Source organism: Pristiophorus japonicus, chromosome 8 (genome assembly GCF_044704955.1).
Source record: "Pristiophorus japonicus isolate sPriJap1 chromosome 8, sPriJap1.hap1, whole genome shotgun sequence".
Classification (NCBI taxonomy): Eukaryota; Metazoa; Chordata; class Chondrichthyes; family Pristiophoridae; genus Pristiophorus; species Pristiophorus japonicus.
The window spans coordinates 206,433,125-206,455,435 of record NC_091984.1 but is presented as its reverse complement, the minus strand read 5'-3'; the positions used below and the strand labels follow the sequence as shown (position 1 = coordinate 206,455,435).

General features: G+C 46.6%; 1 protein-coding gene across 2 annotated transcripts in view; it reads left to right on the top strand.

Moving 5' to 3' along the window:
- Positions 1-22,311, top strand: part of anapc7 (anaphase promoting complex subunit 7) — a 54,952-nt gene that overhangs the window by 12,032 nt on the left and 20,609 nt on the right. Inside the window, exons 4-5 of one of the 2 annotated variants that reach the window (XM_070887838.1) lie at positions 20,075-20,107; positions 21,453-21,572. In XM_070887838.1, coding sequence (XP_070743939.1) covers positions 20,075-20,107; positions 21,453-21,572 — 153 coding nt within the window. The remainder of the gene's footprint in view (positions 1-20,074; positions 20,108-21,452; positions 21,573-22,311) is intronic. The other variant, XM_070887839.1, reaches the window with a different exon arrangement.

The window sequence follows — 22,311 nt, the reverse complement described above, 5'->3', positions numbered from 1 at the left end:
CCCGTGTCCCCGCGGGCGACAAATTGATCCTCCTAGGTGACTAATGCCAAGGTCGGCAAAGACACAGCCCTCTGGGGAGGCGTTATTGGCAGAGAATGGGTAGGGAAAGCCAACTCCAGTGGTACCCTACTCCTGACAAAATGTCTAGAACATGAACTCCTCATCACCAACACCCTGTTCCGCCAGAGGATAAATACAAGGCATCGTGGCAACACCCTCGCTCCAAACACTGGCACCTGCTCGACTATGTCATTGTCCGAGCCAGGGATCGCAAGGATGTGCGCATCACCCGCATCATGACTGGAGCTGACGACTGCTGGAAGGACCATCGCCTAATCCGATCCATCATCGATATAAACATAGCCCCAATAAAGACTCTGCCTTTGACTTGAGTGTTCTCAACTCCATCCCATAGCATGCGACTCGCCACCACCTCATTGAAACCCCAACGCTGCACGAGGTAGGCAAAGCCATAAACAGCTCAAGAATAACAAGGCTACGGGTGCGGATGGAATTCCTGCTGAGGCGCTAAAGTATGGCGGAGAGGCGCTGTTGGCGCAGGTACGTGACCTCATCTCATTTGGAGGGAGGAGAGCATGCCGGGAGATCTCAAAGATGCAGTGATTGTGACCATCTTGAACAAGTCCGACTGCGGCAACTACAGGAGAATCTCCCTGCTATCAGCCACTGGGAAGGTTGTCACTAGAGTTCTCCTCAATCGTCTTCCTGTGGCAAAGGAGCTCCTCCCGGAATCACAGTGCGGATTTTGTCCCCTACGGGGCACAACGGACATCATCTTTGCAGTGCGACAGCTGCAGGAAAGATGCAGAGAGCAGCGGCAGCCCTTATACATGGCCTTTTTTGATTTTACAAAGGCCTTTGACACTGTCAACCGTGAGGGGTTTTGGAGCGTCCTCCTTCGTTTTGGATGCCCCCAAAAGTTGGTAAACATCCTTCGCCTGCTCCATGATGACATGCAGGCCATGATCCTTACCAGCGGTTCCACTACAGACCCAATCCACGTCCGGACCGGGGTCAAACAGGGCTGCGTCATTGCTCCATCTTTCTTCTCAATCTTCCTTGCTGCCATGCTCCACCTCACAATCAACAAGCTCCCTGCTGGAGTGGAACTAAACTACAGAACCAGTGGGAAGCTGTTTAACCTACGTTGCCTCCAGGCCAGGTCCAAGATCACCCCAACCTCTGTCGTTGAGCTGCAGTATGCGGACGATGTCTGCGCACGTTCTGAGGCTGAACTTCAAGATATAGTCAAAGCGTATGAAAGCATGGGCTTTACGCTTAACATCCGTAAGACAAAGGTCCTCCACCAGCCTGTCCTCACTGCACAGCACTGCCAGTCATCAAGATTCAAGGCGCGGCCCTCGACAACGTGGACCACTTCCCATACCTTGGGAGCCTCTTATCAACAAAGGCAGACATTGATGCGGAGATTCAACATCGCCTCCAGAGCAGCCTTTGGTCGCCTGAGGAAAAGAGTGTTCGAAGACCAGGCTCTCAAATCTACCACCAAGCATGGTCTACAGGGCTGTAGTAATACCTGCCCTCCTATATGGATCAAAGGCATGGACAATGTACAGAAGACACCAAGTCACTGGAGATTTATCACCAACGATGTCTCCGCAAGATCCTGCAAATCCCCTGGAAGGACAGGCGTACCAACACCAGTGTCCTCGCCCAGGCTAACATCCCCAGTATTGAAGCACTGACCACACTCGATCAGCTTCACTGGGCAGGCCACATAGTTCGCATGTCAGACACGAGACTCCCTAAGCAATTGTTCTATGCGGAGCTCCGTCACGGCAAACGAGCCAAAGGTGGGCAGCAGAAACATTACAAGGACACCCTCAAAGCCTCCCTGGTGAAGTGCGACATCACCACTGACACCTGGGAATCCCTGGCCGAAGACCGCCCTAGGTAGAGCAAGTGCATCCGGGAGGGCATTGAGCTCTTCGAATCTCAATGCCGCGAGCGTGAAGAGGTCAGGCACAGGCAGCAGAAGGTGTGTGTGACAAATCAGTCCCGCCCCTTCCCCTGACAAATGTCTGTCCCACCTGTGACCGGGGCTATGGCTCTCGTATTGGACTGTTCAGCCACCAAGGGACTCGCTTTAGGAGTGGAAGCAGGTCTTCCTTGATTCCGAGGGACTGCCTTTGATGATGAAATCGGGCTGGCACCAGTGTCTTGGCGAATCGAATAACTAGGGCTGTAGATGGGGCTTTAAACTAAAAAGGAGAGAGAAAGGTCAGGTGAGGGGAAATTTAGAAATCTAAAGAGAAAGGTCAAGGCAATGGAGCAATTTGGGTAAAGATAAGCAATGTGACAGGAAGTGAGAGAAAGTTTAAAGGTAATCGTGCATCAGCGAATAAGATGAAAGCATGGAATAATAGTAAAAGGTCAAAACTAAAAGCGCTTTACCTGAATGCATGAAGCATTCGTAACCAGGTAGACGAATTAGTGGCACGAATAGTGATAAACGGGTATGATTTAATAATTGCCATTACAGAGACATGGTTGCAAGGTGAAGGGTTAGGAGCTAAATATTCCAGGATTCTTGACTTATCGAAAAGACAGGCAGACTGGAACAGGAGGGGCGGTAGCCTTGATAACTAAGGGTGACATTAGGGCAATAGTGAGAAAGGATCTTGACTCAGACGATGAGGAAGTAACATTTGTATGGGTGGAAATAAGAAATAACAAGGGACAGAAAACAATGGTGGGAGCAGTTTATATGTCCCCTCTTAGTAGCTATACCATTGGACAGAGTATTAATCAAGAAATAATAGGAGCTTGTAACAAAGGTAATACAATAATCGTGGGGGACTTTAATCTGCATATAGATTGGGCAAATCAAATTGCCAAGGGTAGCCTGGAGGACGAGTTCATGGAATGTATTCAAGACCGTTTCCTAGAACAATACGTCATGGAAGCGACAAGGGAACAGGCTATTTTAGATCTTGTTTTGTGTAATGAGACAGGGTTAATTAGTAAAGGATCCTCTAGGAACTAATAATCATAATATGATAGAATTTCACAGAGTTTGAAAGTGACATTCTTAAATCCGACACTAGAGACTTGTACTTAAAAGCAAATTATATAGTTAAGAGGGGTGAGTTGGCTATAGTAGATTGGGAAATTAGATTAAAAGGTATGACGGTAGATAAGCAGTGGCAATCATTTAAAGCAATATTCCAAAATTCTCAACAAATATACATTCTATTGAGAAATAAAAACTTCGAGAAAAGTGATCCATCCGTGACTAACTAAATAAGTATTAGATTTTAAGAAGAGGATTATAATGTTGCAAAGAATAATCGTAAGCTTTAGAAACCAGTAGATGATGACCAAAAAATTGATTAAAAAGAGAGAAAATAGAATGAGTAAATTAGCAAGAAGTATAAGACCGAGATTATAAGAGCTACAAATATGTAAAAAGGAAGAGAGTAGCAAAAGTAACTGTCCCTTTAGAGGCTGACACAGGAGAAATTATATTTGGGAACAAGAAAATGGCAGAGGCTTTAAACAAATATTTTGTATCTGTCTTCACAATAGAAGGCACAAAGTATACCAAAAATAGTGGGGAGCCAAGGGGCTAATGAGAGCGAGGAACTTAAAGTAATTAATATCAGTAGAGAAAAAGTACTTGAGAAAATAATGGGACTAAAAACCGACAAATCCCCATGACCTGATGGCCTAGGGTTCCAAAAGAGGTGGCTGCAGAGATAGTGGATGCCATGGTTATGATCTTCCAAAATTCTCTAGATTCAGGAAAGGTCCCAGCGGATTGGAAAGTAGCAAATGCAACCCCGCTATTCATGAAAGGAGGGAGAGAGAAAACTGGGAACTACAGGCCAATTAGCCTGACGTCAGTTGTCGGGAAAATGTTGGAATCCTTTATTAAGGAAGTGGTAACTGGGTACTTAGAAAATCATAATGTGATCAGGCAGAGTCAACATGGTTTTATGAAAAGGAAATCATGTTTGACAAATTTCTTAGAATTTTTTGAGGATGTAACTTGCAGGGTGGATAAAAGGGAACCAGTTGATGTAATATATTTGGATTTCCAAAAGGTGCCACATAAAAGGTTGTTAAGGAAGATAAGGGCACATGGGGTTGGGGGTAAGGTATTAGCAAGGATTAAGGATTAGTTAACAGACAGAAAACAAAGTAGGGGATAAACAGGTTATTTTCAGATTGGCAGGCTGTAACTAGTGGGGTGCCACAAGGATCAGTGCTTGGGCCTCAGCTATTTACAATCTATATTAAGACTTGGATGAAGGGACTGATTGCAATGTATCCAAGTTTGCTGATACTTTCCCACCTAGCTTTCTAAGAAGTGAGGAGGACACAAAGAGCCTGTAAAAGGATAGACAGGTTAAGTGAGTGAACAATAAGGTGGCAGATGGAGTATAATGTGGGGAAATGTGAGGCTATTCACTTTGGTAGGAAGAATAGAAAAACAGAATAACTTTTAAATGATGAGAAATTATTAAATGTTGGTGTTCAGAGAGATTTGGGTGTCCTAGTACAAGAAACAGAGTTAGCATGCAGGTACAACAAGCAATTAGGAAGGCAAATGGTATGTTGGCCTTTACTGCTAGAGGGTTGGAGTACAAGAGTAAGGAAGTCTTACTGCAATTGTACAGGGCTCTGGTAAGATCACACCTGGAGTGCTGTGCACAGTTTTGGTCTCCTTATTTAAGGAAGGATATAATTGCCTTTAGAGGTGGTGCAACAAAGGTTCACTAGATTGATCCTGGGATGAAAGGGTTGTCCTTGGGATGAGAGTTGTCTTATGAGGAGAGATTGAGTAGATTGGGCCTATAGGGCCCAAGTTTCCACATGATTTGCGCCTGATTTTTAGGAGCAACTGGTGGAGAATGGACTATCTTAGAAATTGCAATTCTCCACTTTTTTTTCTGTAGTTCTAGTCAGGTAGAACAGTTCTACTTTGGAACAGAATTTTTTCTTCAAAAGGGGGCGTGTCCGGCCACTGACGCCTGATTTCAAAGTTTCCACAGTGAAAACGTACTCCAAACTAACTTAGAATGGAGCAAGTGAAGATTTTGTAGAACTGAAAAAACCTGTTCTACACATTAAAAAATCAGGCTCAGGTTACAAATTAGGTGTCCAGAACGAGGTGGGGGGGAGGTGGGGGGGGAAGGGAAGTCATTAAATTCTACAATAAATCCTTATTTATACTTATACAAATATTATACAAATAAATCCAACCTGAATAAACATTTATAAGCAAAGAAAAGATTAAATAAACCATCTTCCTACCTGTGTGAAAGTGCTTCAGCCAGCCTCGCAAGTTCGTTCGTTCGTTCCCGACGGCGGGGGGGGAGGAGGAAGCCGTTCCCGACGGCGGGAGGGAGGGAGTGCGGGCCCGCCCGAACGCAGCGGGGGGGGGGGGGGGGGGGAGAGACAGTGAGAAGGCTGCAGGAAGCCTCAGTGCTGATGTGCTGATGGCAATGTGCTTTTATTAAAAAAATTTCAAAAATTAAACAGCTACAAAGAACTACAAAAATGGGCGAGTGCCAATGTTTTCCTTCACACTGCGCGTGCGCGAACGCTCCAACGCGCATGCGCAGGGTTGCAGGCAGGAAAAAAACTAATTTAATTAGTACCCGCCCCCTCCCACTTACAAAATCGTCGCGAGTGTAGGCTCCGCCCCCCTGGGCGCCGCGCCAAACAGACAAAGAGCTGCAGGGCTCTCCAGAATCGCGAGTTATTTTTAGGCGCGAAAAACGGGCGCCCAGCTTGGAGGGGCGCCCGTTTTTTATCGTGTGGAAACTTGGGCCCATAGTCTCTGGAGTTTAGCAGAATGAGAAGTGATCTCATTGAAACATACATGATTCTGAGTAGATTGACAGGGTAGATGCTGAGAGCTTGTTTTCCCCTGGTGGGAGAGTCTAGAACTAGGCATAGTTTCAGGATAAGTGGCTGCTTTTTAAGATGGAGATGAGGAAGAATTTCTTTACTCTGAGGGTTGTGAGTCTTTGAAATTCTTTGCCCCAAATGCTGTGGATGCTCAGAAATTTGAATATATTCAAGACTGAGATAGTTAGGTTTTTGGACTCCAGACGAATCCAGGGATTTGGGAATAGTGCAGGAAAGTGGAGTTGAGGTCGAAGATCAGCCATGATCTTACTGAATGGCGGAGCAGACTTGAGGGGCCGTATGGCCTACTACTGCTCCTAATTCTTCTGTTCTTGTGTTCTTTAATGAGCTTAGTGACCAAATATTCTGTTGGACCTGTCCATAACTGCTAAATTTGAATCCAATTCCTGGAATTTCAGTGTCAGAAAAGCTACCTCACAGACGTGGGAGGTAATGAAGTGGAGTCCAGATTTTATACTAGCCCAGTAAAATATAATGTACAATACTTATTGAATTAAAATACTTGAAACTTAATACGTTCACAAATATGGTTTTGTACAACTAGCTTATATTTGTAACACTTGGTTTATTTATAACTGCTCCCTTGTGGGATGAATTCTGCACTCTGTCTTGTTGCATAGTTTAATATATGGTAGTTTGTATGTTACCACAGTTTATAACCAATTGTGCAGTCTCTTACTGGCTTTTAAGGGTGTAACATTGTATACTGTTTTGCCAATATAACATTTAGTTGTTACAGATTCTAGGAGTTAATGTTGCCTAACCATTTGTTGAATTATTTTGAATGTTAAAGCAAGAGCATAGTTAAGAGGTGTGACAACTTTTGCCTTACTGGTTATATTTTATATTTTATCACAGTTATATCCTCACTGCTTTCCTTCCTCAGCATCTGCACCAAGTGACTCTCATCCTCAGTGATTTCAACCTCCATCTCAATTCATCATTCTCTCTCTCTCCTCTGAATTCATTACCATCCTGTCCTCCCTTAATGTGAATTCCTCAGCTCATATTCACGGCCACCCCCTTGACCTTGCCATCTCTCGAGGCCTCGCTATTCCTACCGTGTCAATTACAGATAAGGCCATTTCCTTGTATGATTAAGGTTTGCAGATGATACTAAAATTGGCTGTGTGGTTGATCGCCTGGATGGGTCAGAGAGGAATTTTCCCAGATTTTTTCCACCCCCCCCAATTAGCCTGGATTTTAAATCTGGTTTTTGCCTCCCAGGAGATCACATGGCTCCCGTCGGGGCGGAGTGTAGAATGTTTCGGTGTAAGGGGTGTCGCAGTTATGTGGGGCGGACTGGTTGGGCTGGGTGCTCTTTGTCTTTCCGCCATTGTTCCTTGTTCATAGGTTTCTATGTAGCCTTCAGGGCTGCTGACCGAGGGCCGTGTGGCTCTGTCGGCCAGCGCGGACACGGTGGGCCAAAATGGCCTCCTTCTGCGCTGTAAATTTCTATTTTTCTATATACCGCTCTCCACTCACATCCCCCTTCCCCATCCAACCCTACTTCCTTCTGCATCCTCCCAGGGGAAAAGCTCTTGCAATTGCATTTATCAACTCCAAACTGTTCAACTGTTGGCCCTCTTCACCATGACATTTCTGCAGCTATCGATCTGCTCAAGCACACCCTCACCACCATCTTTGATGCCTTAATCCCTATTAAAACCATTACTTTCTCTTACCCTGGTCATTCTCCCTGGTATAGCCTTCATCTTTGCTTCCTCAAGTTCAAGAGACGCAGACTTGAATGGACGTGACAGACAACTCGTTTAGCCATTCACCGCCAGATCTGGCTCGACCACATAAAGCATTATCGAGTCCTACTCTTGTCTGTAAAAACTGCTCACTATTCCAGGATCTTTCTGGAATGCAAAGATAAAACCCAGCTACTATTCTCTATTGCTAATGGTCTTCTTAAACCCCTATCCCCTGTCTCCACCACACTCTCCTCCAACAACATGTGTGAGGAGCTCATGGACTTCTTTGTCTCAAAGATTGAGACTATCCGATCAACTGCTTCTGCGAGTTCCTTTCCTTCCCCTAGCCCACTGGGCCAAACTTCCTCAAAAGCTCCCTCCTGCACCAGCCCTAAACTTGCATCTTTCTCTAGTTTCTCTCTGATCTCCCCTCTTGACTTTCCGTGCTCATCTTGTCCATGAGACCCACGTCCTGCTCCCTTGACCCTATTCCCACTAAACTGCTGACCATCCAACTTCCTTTTTTGGCTACCATGTTAGCCGACATTGTTGACGGTTTTCTCTCCTCGGGTACTGTCCCCCTCTCTTTCAAAAATTTGCGGATATTAGCCCTCTCCTCAAAAAAACAACTTTTGAACCCCACTGTGCTTGCTAGCTACTGCCCCATCTCCAACCTCCCTTTCCTGTCCAAAGCCCTTGAATGTGTTGTCGCCTCCCAAATACGTGACCATCTTTCCCGGAACTCCATGTTTGAATCCCTTCAATATGGTTTCTGCCCCTGCCACAGCACTGAAGCGGCTCTCGTCAAAGTCACAAATTACATCCTTTATGACCGTGACAAAGGTAAATTATCACTCCTTGTCCTCCTGGACCTGTCTACAGCCTTTGACGAGGTTGACCACTCCATCCTCCTCCAACGCCTCTCCATCGTCCAACTGGGTGGGACTGCACTTCCCTGGTTCCATTCTTATCTATCTAATCGTAGCCAGAAAATCTTCTGCAATGGCTTCTCTTTCCCCCTCCCCCCCCCCCCCCCCCCCCCACATCGTTACCTCTGGTGTCCCCCACGGATCTATCCTTGATCTCCTCCTATTTCTCATCTATATGCTGCCCCTTGACGATATCATCTGAAAACACGGAGTAAGTTTCCACATGTACGCTGATGACACCCAGCTCTACCTCTCCACCACTTCTCTAAATTGTCAGACTGTTTGTCTGACATCCAGTACTGAATGATCAGAAATGTTCTCCCAATTAAATATTGTGACGATTGAAGCCATTGTCTTTGGTCCCCCGCCACAAACTGTGTTTCAGAGCTACTGAATCCATCCCTCTCCCTAGCATCTATCTGAGGCTAAACCAGACTTTTCCCAACCTAGGCATCATATTTGACCCTGAAATCGGCTTCTGGCCACATATCCCCGGCATAACTAAAACCGTATAGTTCCACCTCCGTAACATTGCCCGCCTCCACCCCTGCCTTAGCTCTTCTGCTGCTGAAACCCTCATCCATGGCTTTGTTACCTCTAGACTTGACTGCTCCAAAGCATTCCTGGCTGGCTTCCCACATTCTACACGAAGTAAACTTGGGGTCATCCAAAACTCAGCAGCCCGTGTCCTAACTTGGAACCAAGTGCCGATCACCCATCACCCCTGTACTTGCTGACCTACATTGGCTCCTGGTTAAGCAACGCCTCGATTTCAAAATTCGAATCCTTGTTTACAAATCCCTCCATGGCCTCGTCCCTCCCTATGTCTGTAATCTCTTTGTGCCTCACAACCCCCACGAGATGTTGACGCTCCTCAAATTCTGCCCTCTTGAACATCCTTGATTATAACTGCTCAACCATTGGTGGCTGTGCCTTCAGCTTCTTGGGCCCTAAGCTCTGGAACTCCCTCCCTAAACCTTTCCACCTCTTTACCTCTCTTTCCTCCTTTAAGACGCTCCTTAAAACCTACCTCTTTAACCAAGCTTTTGGTCATCTGCTGTCATTACTTCTTGTGTGGCTCGATGTCCAATTTATCTGTTTTGTCGTGTAACCCTGCTGTGAAGCGCCTTGGGATGTTTTACTACGCTAAAGGTGCTATATGAATAAAAGTTGTTACATTATCTGCCTATTAGTGTACAGTGTAGGCTCTGTGGGCACTGCTCCTTTCTGCTTTGATTCCGAGGGACTGATACGATGAGTACCCAGTATTATTTGTCCTATTGGAAAAATTAATTTAAACATGAAAGGTATATAATGAAACACATGTGATATTCCATACGTCTGCCATCTGGGATTTGTTTATTGGGGGGTGGTATAAATTTTTGCGCCAATATAACAAATGAAAATTTTGTAATGGTATTGTTCAACACCAGAAGGAGCCCTGTTAATTGTATATCTCATTTGAAGGCATCTAGTAGCAGAAAGGTAACACTGTATCTTTGCTTTGCGACAACAGCTTGCATTTATACAGTACCTTTAGCGTAGAAAAATGTCCCAATGTAATCACAGTGGCAATATCAAAACAGTGGGCGCCAACCAAAGAAGGAGACATTGGGAGGAGTAACCAAAAGCTTGGTCAAAGAGGTGGATTTTAAGGAGGGTCTTAAAGGAGAAGGAGGAGGTGAGGAGACAGACAGGTTTAGCTGGAGAATTCCAGAGTTTGAGACCTAGGTGGCAGAGGGCATGACTGCCAATGGTGAGGTGAAGATGGACAAGAGGCCAGAGTCGGAGGAATAGATAGTAACGGGGAGGGGGTTTGTAGGGCTGGAGCTGGTTACAGACATCAGGAGGAGAAACACCATAGAGGGATTTAAATTAGAGGATGAGAAATTTAAATTTGAGGCGTTGGAGGTCTGATACCCAGTGGTGTTCAGCAAGCACAGGGATGATGGGACTTGGCGTGGGATAGGATATTGGCAGTAGAGTTTATGGAGAGTGGAGATGGGAGGCTGATGACAGTTTGAGAATTGTTGAGTCTAGAGGTGATAAAGGCATAGTTGATGGTTTCCGTGGCAAATGAGCTAATGTAGTGCCAGAGGCGGGCAAGGCGACAATGGTGGAAGTAGGTGGTTTTTGTGATTGAGTGAATATGTGGCCAGTAGCTCAGCCTGGGGTCAGATGGGACACACCGGGACACACCATTCCACACAGTCTGGTTAATCTTTAGATTTTGGCAGTGAACAGGATAGAATCCGTGGCAAAGGTACAGTGTTTGTGGTGGGAGCCAAAGACTATGGGGTCGAAATTGGGTTGTGGACGCCTGGTGGATGGCGGCAAAGGCCTACCATTGCCGTTAAGCGGCGTCCATGCCCTGGCTGAAATTGAGTCGGCTCTTTGGCACAGGCGCCAAGAGGCAACGCTGCGCCGACTAACACCACCTACATGGTGACATCATCCAGCGTACAATGCCCCTGTCGCAATATTTGCTTTGTACGGCTGCCGTACAGCCTGAAAAAAGTGGTGGTTAACGAGCGGTTCTTGGGTGCAATCGCCCAGAAAGGAAACTTTGTTTTTCTCGCTCTCATTTCTGCATATTTCATTAGTTATAAGAGTGGGGAAGTGGGTGTGGGGATCGGAGAAGTCTTAGTTATTTTTTTCCATTCTGTTTTTTTTTTTCCTAGCATGGTGGCAGTCTCCCATTATGAAATTGAGTAGGCCTCCTGAGCTTCCGCCCTGTTGGCGCCGAGGATGAGTGTGCAACGCCACTTTTTAGCACTGCCCTCTCATCTTTGGGAGTTAAAACTGAATTTAGCAAATTGAGGCCTCACCTAATGCCCGGTGTTAAAATCAGCACTCGGCCGGCGACACCATCTCAAACAGCCATAACCAATTTTGACCCCTATGACTTTGGTCTTCCCAATGTTTAACTGACGGAAATTGTAGCTCATTGAAGATTGGACAACAGAGGTTGGCTAAGGGGGCGGGTGGGCGGTGCCGGTATCGGTGTCGAGAGAGGTGGTAGAGTTGGGTGTCATCAGCATAAATATAGAAGCTGACTCCATGTCATATACTGTCATCAAAGGGCAGCATGTGGATGAGGACGAGCAGAGGGCCAAGGATAGATCCTTGGGAGACTCTGGAGGTAATGGTGTAGAGACAGGTAGACGAGCCATTTCTGGAGATGCTCTGGATACAGTTGGATAGCTAAGAGCGGATCCAAGCAAGGGCAGTCTCACTGAGCTACTTATTGAAGGAGTGGCAATGAAGAGGAAGATTTGGTCAACTGTATCAAAGGCTGCAGGGAGGATAAGGTTGGATAATGCATCATCATCATAGGAGTCCCTCGGAATCGAGGAAGACTTGCTTCCACTCCTGAAGTGAATTCTCTGGTGGCTGAACAGTCCAATACGAGAGCTACAGACTGTCACAGATGGGACAGACATTCGCCGAGGGAAGGGTTGGGCAGGACTGGTTTGCCACACGCTCCTTCAGCTGCCTGCACTTGACCTCTTCACACTCTCGGCGTTGAGATTCGAAGAGCTCAACTCCCTCCTGGATGCACTTTCTCCACCTAGGGCGGTCTTCCAAATGTCAGTGGTGATGTCGCACTTTACCAGGGAGGCTTTAAGGGTGTCCTTGTAACGTTTCTGCTGCCCACCTTTGGTTCGTTTGCTGTGAAGGAGCTCCGCATAGAGCATTTGCTTGGGGAGTCTTGTGTCTGGCATGCAAGCTATGTGGCCTGCCCAGCGAAGCTGATAGTGTGGTCAGTGCTTCAATGCTGGGGATTTTAGCCTGGACGAGGACACTGATGTTGGTACGCCTGTCCTCCCAGGGGATTTGCAGGATCTTGCGGAGACATTGTTGGTGATATATCTCCAGCGACGTGAGGTGTCTTCTGTACATCGTCCATGCCTTTGATCCATACAGGAGGGCGGGTATTACTACAGCCCTGTAGACCATGAGCTTGGTGGTAGATTTGAGGGCCTGGTCTTCGAACATTCTTTTCCTCAGGCGGCGAAAGGCTGCACTGGAGGCGGTGTTGAATTTCCGCATCAATGTCTGCTTTTGCTGACGAGGCTGCTGACAAGAGGATGATGCACTATGGTCATAGACACAGAGAATGTAATTTGTGACTTTGGTTAGGGCTGTTTAAGTGCTGTGGCAGGGCTGGAAGCCTGATTGGAGAGATTCAAATATGGAGTTGTGGGAAAGATGTGTACCGATTTCTAAGCCAAAAACACGTTCAAGAACTTTGGAAAGGAGAGGAAGATTGGTGATAGGGTGCTTTTCGCAAGGCCAGAAAAGTTGAAGGGGTGATGAAGGCAGTTTTGAAAGGGAGGGGTGCAATACCTGACGAGAGGGAATCATTTACAATGTCAGCTGGCATTGGGGCAAGGATGGGAAGTTGAGTGGTTAGCAATTTAATGGGAATGGGAACAAAGGGACAGCCATGACGAGGTTTAGCTTGGGCAGCGGGAAGTTGGAGAAGCAGCAGAGGCCGCTGCAGAGATGGTTTCAATCTTAGTGATGAAGCACTCCATGAGCTCCATGCATATTTGTTGGAGGCCCTGGTCAGAGGCTAGCTGGTTCTGCTTGAACTGTGCCTTTTTGGGTGATAAAATGTGGTATTGATGGTCATGAGAAAACCAGATCGTTCTAATTTTGCAGCTGAGAAAGGATGTACAGTGATTGGCAAGTGGATTACAAGGGAAGAAAAAAAAAGAAAAAAAGTGCATGGTTAATACAGTTAGAATGTCCTGGCATCAGGTTTCCATTAGATTGTGAGACCTGCCTCATCCAAATAACTTATTGACAATAAAACTCAACCATAAAAGCAAGAAAAAGCCATAAATGTAAAATCAATAATTATTTTGTTTTAACTGCTGAAAATGCTATATTGGTGGCATTGCCAGTGTCAGATAGTGTATATGTACTAGATAGAGCATAGTTTTGCTTGTTTAAAGCTGACCATTGCTGTGGATCCATTGCATCAAATTGCTTTCTTCATACTGGACAACACTTTTAAATAAGAAAAGCATTGGCAGGGAGGTAGCATGTTGTGCAGCAGGCTAAGGCCTTATGAGGTGATAATGTATATAAGTATAAGTGCTTGCCCACAATTCTACATGTGAGCTTCCAGTTTCAGCTTAGCTGCTGTTGGGAGGGCAAGATGGAAATTTGGTGTTTCTCCAAGAGGGAGGAGGGGAAATTGGAGAGAGTCACTAAAGGCCATTTGGGTGCCTTCTATTGTCTGGTTTCAGAACACTGGTACCAACCTGTTGACTAATTGTCAGGGATAGCTCATGGTATGAGGAGAGCATAGTATTTTTAAAACCATTAAGGATGACCGAGCCTCATTTGAGGATTGAGACTTTATTTTTAAGATAACTCCAACTTCCTAGCAGAAATTTCAGTAGCTCATCATTATGTGGTTCTTTTTATTCAGTAAGCAGTAAACTTAATATTGTTTCCAGTTTACTGACTGTTAATACCCAATATTCATATGCTATTGCATATTTGCAGTCCCCTCTAGTATGGTTTATAGGGGAGTATTTGCAGAGACTGGAGATTTTTGCTATATTCTGCTTGAGTTTAGATCCCAAGTATATGGACCACAAGGTTATGTAGCATCAAGGCCATTTTCCACTCTTCTCCAAACCTCTCACTCTCCTAATACCTGGGGAGTTTAGCTCCATGGACAGCAATAGCCCAATGACTTTTGTTCCTGTGTCAGTCTAGATAGAAATTATCAGCATGCCACTTGCCAGCAGGCTGCATCATCGTTGAGGCCTATCTTCTCACCTAACATCCACACAGATACATTTCTAGCAGCGGTTACCGGATTGTGATTAAGAGCAGGAATCCTGACTCTCTCCCTCCTTCCCTCCCTCCCCTGTCACAACACACCCAACCCCCCATCCAATCTTTGCCCAGTTCAGGGGTACCTCTGGAGTCCCTCAAGGATCCATCTACAGCCCCCTCCTATTTCTCATCTACATGCTGCCCCTCGGCAACGTCATCCGAAAACATGTCAAGTTCCACACATGCTGACAACACCCAGTTCTACCTCCCCACCGCCTCTCTCGCCCCTCCACTGTCTCTGATTTGTCACACGGCTTACTCGACATCCAATGCTGGTTGAGCGAAAGTTCCTCCAACTAAATATTGGGAAGAACAAATCCGTTGTCTTCAGTCTCACCTTGGTGTCATATTTGACCCTGAGATGAGCATCCAACCACATCAACAAGACCACCTACTTCCACCCCTGTAACATCATCTGGCTCTGTCCCTGCCTCAGCTCATCCGCTGAGAGGAAAGGAGAGGAGAGAGGGGAGAAAGGAGAGGAGAGAGGGGAGAAAGGAGAGGAGAGAGGGGAGAAAGGAGAGGAGAGAGGGGAGAAAGGAGAGGAGAGAGGGGAGAAAGGAGAGGAGAGAGGGGAGAAAGGAGAGGAGAGAGGGGAGAAAGGAGAGGAGAGAGGGGAGAAAGGAGAGGAGAGAGGGGAGAAAGGAGAGGAGAGAGGGGAGAAAGGAGAGGAGAGAGGGGAGAAAGGAGAGGAGAGAGGGGAGAAAGGAGAGGAGAGAGGGGAGAAAGGAGAGGAGAGAGGGGAGAAAGGAGAGGAGAGAGGGGAGAAAGGAGAGGAGAGAGGGGAGAAAGGAGAGGAGAGAGGAGAGAGGGGAGAAAGGAGAGGAGAGAGGGGAGAAAGGAGAGGAGAGAGGGGAGAAAGGAGAGGAGAGAGGGGAGAAAGGAGAGGAGAGAGGGGAGAAAGGAGAGGGGAGAAAGGAGAGGAGAGAGGGGAGAAAGGAGAGGAGAGAGGGAGAAAGGAGAGGAGAGAGGGGAGAAAGGAGAGGAGAGAGGGGAGAAAGGAGAGGAGAGAGGGGAGAAAGGAGAGGAGAGAGGGGAGAAAGGAGAGGAGAGAGGGGAGAAAGGAGAGGAGAGAGGGGAGAAAGGAGAGGAGAGAGGGGAGAAAGGAGAGGAGAGAGGGGAGAAAGGAGAGGAGAGAGGGGAGAAAGGAGAGGAGAGAGGGGAGAAAGGAGAGGAGAGAGGGGAGAAAGGAGAGGAGAGAGGGGAGAAAGGAGAGGAGAGAGGGGAGAAAGGAGAGGAGAGAGGGGAGAAAGGAGAGGAGAGAGGGGAGAAAGGAGAGGAGAGAGGGGAGAAAGGAGAGGAGAGAGGGGAGAAAGGAGAGGAGAGAGGGGAGAAAGGAGAGGAGAGAGGGGAGAAAGGAGAGGAGAGAGGGGAGAAAGGAGAGGAGAGAGGGGAGAAAGGAGAGGAGAGAGGGGAGAAAGGAGAGGAGAGAGGGGAGAAAGGAGAGGAGAGAGGGGAGAAAGGAGAGGAGAGAGGGGAGAAAGGAGAGGAGAGAGGGGAGAAAGGAGAGGAGAGAGGGGAGAAAGGAGAGGAGAGAGGGGAGAAAGGAGAGGAGAGAGGGGAGAAAGGAGAGGAGAGAGGGGAGAAAGGAGAGGAGAGAGGGGAGAAAGGAGAGGAGAGAGGGGAGAAAGGAGAGGAGAGAGGGGAGAAAGGAGAGGAGAGAGGGGAGAAAGGAGAGGAGAGAGGGGAGAAAGGAGAGGAGAGAGGGGAGAAAGGAGAGGAGAGAGGGGAGAAAGGAGAGGAGAGAGGGGAGAAAGGAGAGGAGAGAGGGGAGAAAGGAGAGGAGAGAGGGGAGAAAGGAGAGGAGAGAGGGGAGAAAGGAGAGGAGAGAGGGGAGAAAGGAGAGGAGAGAGGGGAGAAAGGAGAGGAGAGAGGGGAGAAAGGAGAGGAGAGAGGGGAGAAAGGAGAGGAGAGAGGGGAGAAAGGAGAGGAGAGAGGGGAGAAAGGAGAGGAGAGAGGGGAGAAAGGAGAGGAGAGAGGGGAGAAAGGAGAGGAGAGAGGGGAGAAAGGAGAGGAGAGAGGGGAGAAAGGAGAGGAGAGAGGGGAGAAAGGAGAGGAGAGAGGGGAGAAAGGAGAGGAGAGAGGGGAGAAAGGAGAGGAGAGAGGGGAGAAAGGAGAGGAGAGAGGGGAGAAAGGAGAGGAGAGAGGGGAGAAAGAAGGAGAGGAGAGAGGGGAGAAAGGAGAGGAGAGAGGGGAGAAAGGAGAGGAGAGAGGGGAGAAAGGAGAGGAGAGAGGGGAGAAAGGAGAGGAGAGAGGGGAGAAAGGAGAGGAGAGAGGGGAGAAAGGAGAGGAGAGAGGGGAGAAAGGAGAGGAGAGAGGGGAGAAAGGAGAGGAGAGAGGGGAGAAAGGAGAGGAGAGAGGGGAGAAAGGAGAGGAGAGAGGGGAGAAAGGAGAGGAGAGAGGGGAGAAAGGAGAGGAGAGAGGGGAGAAAGGAGAGGAGAGAGGGGAGAAAGGAGAGGAGAGAGGGGAGAAAGGAGAGGAGAGAGGAGGGGAGAAAGGAGAGGAGAGAGGGGAGAAAGGAGAGGAGAGAGGGGAGAAAGGAGAGGAGAGAGGGGAGAAAGGAGAGGAGAGAGGGGAGAAAGGAGAGGAGAGAGGGGAGAAAGGAGGAGAGGGGAGGGAGGGGAGAAAGGAGAGGAGAGAGGGGAGAAAGGAGAGGAGAGAGGGGAGAAAGGAGAGGAGAGAGGGGAGAAAGGAGAGGAGAGAGGGAGAAGGAGAGGAGAGAGGGGAGAAAGGAGAGGAGAGAGGGGAGAAAGGAGAGGAGAGAGGGGAGAAAGGAGAGGAGAGAGGGGAGAAAGGAGAGGAGAGAGGGGAGAAAGGAGAGGAGAGAGGGGAGAAAGGAGAGGAGAGAGGGGAGAAAGGAGAGGAGAGAGGGGAGAAAGGAGAGGAGAGAGGGGAGAAAGGAGAGGAGAGAGGGGAGAAAGGAGAGGAGAGAGGGGAGAAAGGAGAGGAGAGAGGGGAGAAAGGAGAGGAGAGAGGGGAGAAAGGAGAGGAGAGAGGGGAGAAAGGAGAGGAGAGAGGGGAGAAAGGAGAGGAGAGAGGGGAGAAAGGAGAGGAGAGAGGGGAGAAAGGAGAGGAGAGAGGGGAGAAAGGAGAGGAGAGAGGGGAGAAAGGAGAGGAGAGAGGGGAGAAAGGAGAGGAGAGAGGGGAGAAAGGAGAGGAGAGAGGGGAGAAAGGAGAGGAGAGAGGGGAGAAAGGAGAGGAGAGAGGAGAGAGGGGAGAAAGGAGAGGAGAGAGGAGAGAGGGGAGAAAGGAGAGGAGAGAGGAGAGAGGGGAGAAAGGAGAGGAGAGAGGAGAGAGGGGAGAAAGGAGAGGAGAGAGGAGAGAGGGGAGAAAGGAGAGGAGAGAGGAGAGAGGGGAGAAAGGAGAGGAGAGAGGAGAGAGGGGAGAAAGGAGAGGAGAGAGCTGGGGGCGGTGAGGGTGTGTGGGAGGCTGAGTGGGCCAGGCTGACGAGAGGAAGCCAGGCTGAAGACTTCGGGCGGGGAGGAGGAGGAGAGAGCTGGAGCGGACCTGAACCGGGGGGGGGGAGAGAGAGAGAGAGAGAGAGAGAGAGAGAGCGTGTCCAGGGCGGAGGGGGAGAGCCGGAGCTGAAGCTCAAGACGAAGACTCTAGCGCGCATGTGCCGAAGTCCCGGCACTATTTTCAGTGCCGGGACCTGGCTCCGCCCCCCACAGCTTGTGCTGCGCTGCGCCGAGTCTAAAGCAGGCCTGATCATGGTGGAGAATACCGAGATAAATATCAGGCGTGCTTTTCATTCTAAAAAGTTGGCGGACCCCTCGGAGGTGCGCTGTTCTATGGGTCGGTCGAAACTTGGGCCCGTAATATCTCTATAAATGTTCTAGTTAAGATGAGCTAATTCATCATAGACCAGGAATCTAATCTGGTACCTTGTTGATCTGCTTGGCTTGGCTCCTCATTGCTTTAACTAGCTGACCAATCGAGTCAACCAAGCTGTCCTGTTTAACAGAAAACATTTGAGACTTTTTATCAAAGGAAGGCCTTCTTATTCATTAACAGTTTTATAGTATTGCTTATCAAAAGAGTTTAGTGCATCTTTTTATTTGCATTATCTTGTCAAAATTACACTAATTGCTGCTCTGAGAAATTCAGTTGATTGAGCTTTGGATTCTTAATGAAAATTTAATAACATTCTGAAACTATAAATCTATATGTGATTCACATACTTGCATGTTAACGTTTTACATTGCTGATCTGGAGGATTCTGCGCGTTCCTAACCATTCTACTATTTATTAGACTACATGTGGCCTATTTATGAACCATTGTAAGTAATATTGATGTGTGGGAAAACTACAGAGACAAACTTTTAAAAGTTTGCACATTTTGATAGCTTTGGATGAAAAAAAACCTTCCTCGTTAGGTCAATAAACCCTGATCAATGCATTGAGAAGTGCTTCTCTTTAATCTAGGCAGTGCTTGAGTGGGCAAGGATGATTTGATATCTCCCTTCTTGCTGGCTGAAATCTGTAAATTGTGTAGGGAACTGTAGGTGCAAAACCACATTCTGCTCCATGGTACAGTCCAGTTTTTAAACACTTTTTTTTCCCGGTGAGTAAATCTGCATTTATCCTCATCCTTTGTTGTCCTGACATGGTGGTCGTGGACTGCCTCCTCAGAGGGCATTGAGTCAGTCACGTAGTGAGAGACTAGACCCATGCATGACAGACCAGTAGGAGTGGCAGGCTCCTTTCCCCAAAGCACATTAGTGAACCGGTTGGGTTTTTAGAATTATCTGACTGCTTTCATGGTCATTTTCTGTTTTTGGTGGCAACCCACAAATTGCCCGATTTATTGAATTTGCTGGGTTTTGAGTACAGTACCATAACCACTACACTACCATGCCCATGTATTAGTGGAGTAACATACTATGTCACTTATAATGTATGAATTTTAAGGAGAGTTCCCATAAATATATTTGCCTACATATTTGGGTGCCCAGAATGGATGCCCACTTGCTTTGATTCCTGTGCTATTCAGTAATGAGAGAAAACCGCTTCATTCTTTTGGTCTCTCTCCCCCCTGCCAATGCCCATTTCTCTTGTTGATGCTTAATTTTGCTAGAAGACCTGCGTTACCTCATCCAAGTGACCATTCTTCATTTGTGAGCCTATACTGCAAGTATCAATTTAACTGCAGGGTATTGCAGCCAAGCTTGATTTTGTTCTACCCTGACGTTGATGTACACACACTTTCCACCAGGGGTCACTGGATAGCTATCATGAGTGGGAGCCCCGCTGAATATTTTGTTTTTTCTTCTTGGTTAAGATGTGCTGAGGCCATCTGCAGCATCTCTGTTATTAGCCTGGCTGAGATTGGGTAACCCAATCTGATACTTTGCAGTCTGTATAGTTTAATGATGCACCACATGGTGCCGTTGCCCACTAAAGCAGCAAGTGAGTTGAATCACTGTTAAATAGAACTATTTCATCTTTTGAAGTAGGGTGAAATACTTGGATGCAGTTGGACAGGCAAAGAAAATAATAGTTATGATTAATTTTATGAAGTGTAAAACATTTTGGTAGAATCGTCATTTATTCATTGATATTGCTGGCAAGATTCAACGGCGCAGTTGTCATATTTAGATTGTCTGTCTTTATAAACATCCTGCGACATATCCTAATGGGTCTGTTCTGTTTACTTTGTAGGGATGTCAACAGAGAGCCAGAAACCTTTCAGAAGTTGGTAGCTTTTTTTTTTCCAAACATTTTACTTTGACTTATTTGCACCTCAGTTCAGCAGCTTGTTTCACATTTCATTTTATATTTTCCACCACTTCCATGAGCATGTAACTTAATACAGTCTTTGTTTTATTAATGTTTTCTTTTACGTGTGTGCGCACGTTAGTTTCAGTAGATGTGAAGAAATAATTTGCCAATATAGGCTAAATTGGGCTATCATCACCAGGAGTAGCTTTTCCTCTTTAAATGCCTTTACACAATTGCCACCATAGAGTACAAAGGTCTACAGAAGGGCATGCTGCTGCTCTACTCTGTAAACGCAAGATTATGTTTTGATATGTAATTTAATGTAAAGATGCCTGGGGTTTCCACTTCTGCTCTCGGTCATCAACTCTCAATTTTCCATTTATTCATTTTATTGGGCAGAAAGTTGAAAGCTGGCTAAGACAGAAGCAGAAATCCTTGGCCCTTTTATAAGTATACAGCTGCAAAGTTGTCGGATACGAATACGTGCAGAAACATGTTCTGACAATGCATACTGCGCTGAATGTGTAAAATATTTATCGATTTGAGAACTTGTATTGAATGCAGCTACAATGTTCTCTGCTGTTCCCAACTTGTTAATTGAGAAAATTGTCAAAGAGGCAAAGTACGCAGCACAATGAAGGAAAAGTAAGCTTTTCCAAGGCACTGTCAGGAGTGTGATAGAATACTCCCCACTTGCCTGGATGAGTGCAGCTCCAGCAACACTCAAAACACTTGACACCATCCAGGACAAAGCAGCCCACTTGATTGACAACCCATCCACCACCTTTAACATTCACTCCCTCCACCACTGGTGCACCGTGGCTGCAGTGTGTACCATCTACAAGATGCACTGCAGCAACTCACCAAGGCTTCTTCAACAGCACCTCCCAAACCCGCAACCTCTACCACCTAGAAGGACAAGGGCAGCAAGTGCATGGGAACACCCCCACCTCTAAGTTCCCTTCCAAGTCGCACACCATCCTGACTTGGAAATATATATTGCCGTTCCTTCATCGTCGCTGGATCAAAATCCTGGAACTCCCTACCTAACAGCACTGTGGGAGTACCTTCACCACATGGACTGCAGCGGTTCAAGAAGGTGGCTCACCACCACCTTCTCAAGAGCAATTGGGGATGGGCAATAAGTGTTGGCATTGCCAGCGACACCCACATCCCAGGTACGAAGAAATGTTTTAAAAACTATACATTGAGTTGCAACGGAGTGATTCTCATGAGGCTTGAGCTATGTAGCAGCAGGTGACCATGCAAATTGTAAAATTCAGGGTGGAACTGTAACAATTTATTTTGTTTGTTCTAGTGTCTGCCATCAGAGATAGAAGTTAAATATAAAATGGCTGAATGCTATACAATGCTGCGTCAAGAAAGGGATGCAGTTGCAATACTGGACACTATACCCACCAGGCAGCGCACTCCAAAGGTAAATGTTGATCAACCTTTTTTTTTTAAGTACTTTGTACGAATTGAGTAGAATGTTATGATTTTGTTCAAGCAAATAACAACCTTCCTTATTCACCACTTGCTGTTGACCTGCCTTTAACTTTCTTCAAATGTGGTTTCTAAATTGAAATGTTTATAAGAAATAGGAGCAGGTGTAGACCATTTGGCCCCTCGAGCCTGCTCCGCCAATTTAATAAAATCATGGCTGATCTGATGTTTATGTAATACTTTATGTTGAAACATTTCAGAGAGCTTTAAATAATTAGTTCTGAACTGCAGTTACTGTGGCTGGTGAACAATTTTAAAAAAAAATTGATTTTGTATCTTTTTATTTTTGGTTTCAATTTAAAAAAAAATGTTAAAGCTCAGAAACTAGGTTGATTTGACATCCTGATTAGATTTTAACATGAATTTGATATTGACTCATTTATCTTATCTTCCCTCTCCCACATTGTTATCTCTGGTGATCTCTAAGGATCTATCCTTGGTCCCATCCTATTTCTCATCTACATGCTGACCCTTGGCGACATAATCCGAAAACACAGAGTCATTTTCCTCATGTACACTGACGACACTCGGCTCTACCTCGCTACTACTTCTCTCAACCCCTCCATGGTCTCTAAATTGTCAAATTGCTTGTCCGACTTCCAGTTCTGGATGAGCAATGAATTTTCTCCAATTAAATATTGGGAAAACCGAACAAATTGTTCACTAGCCAC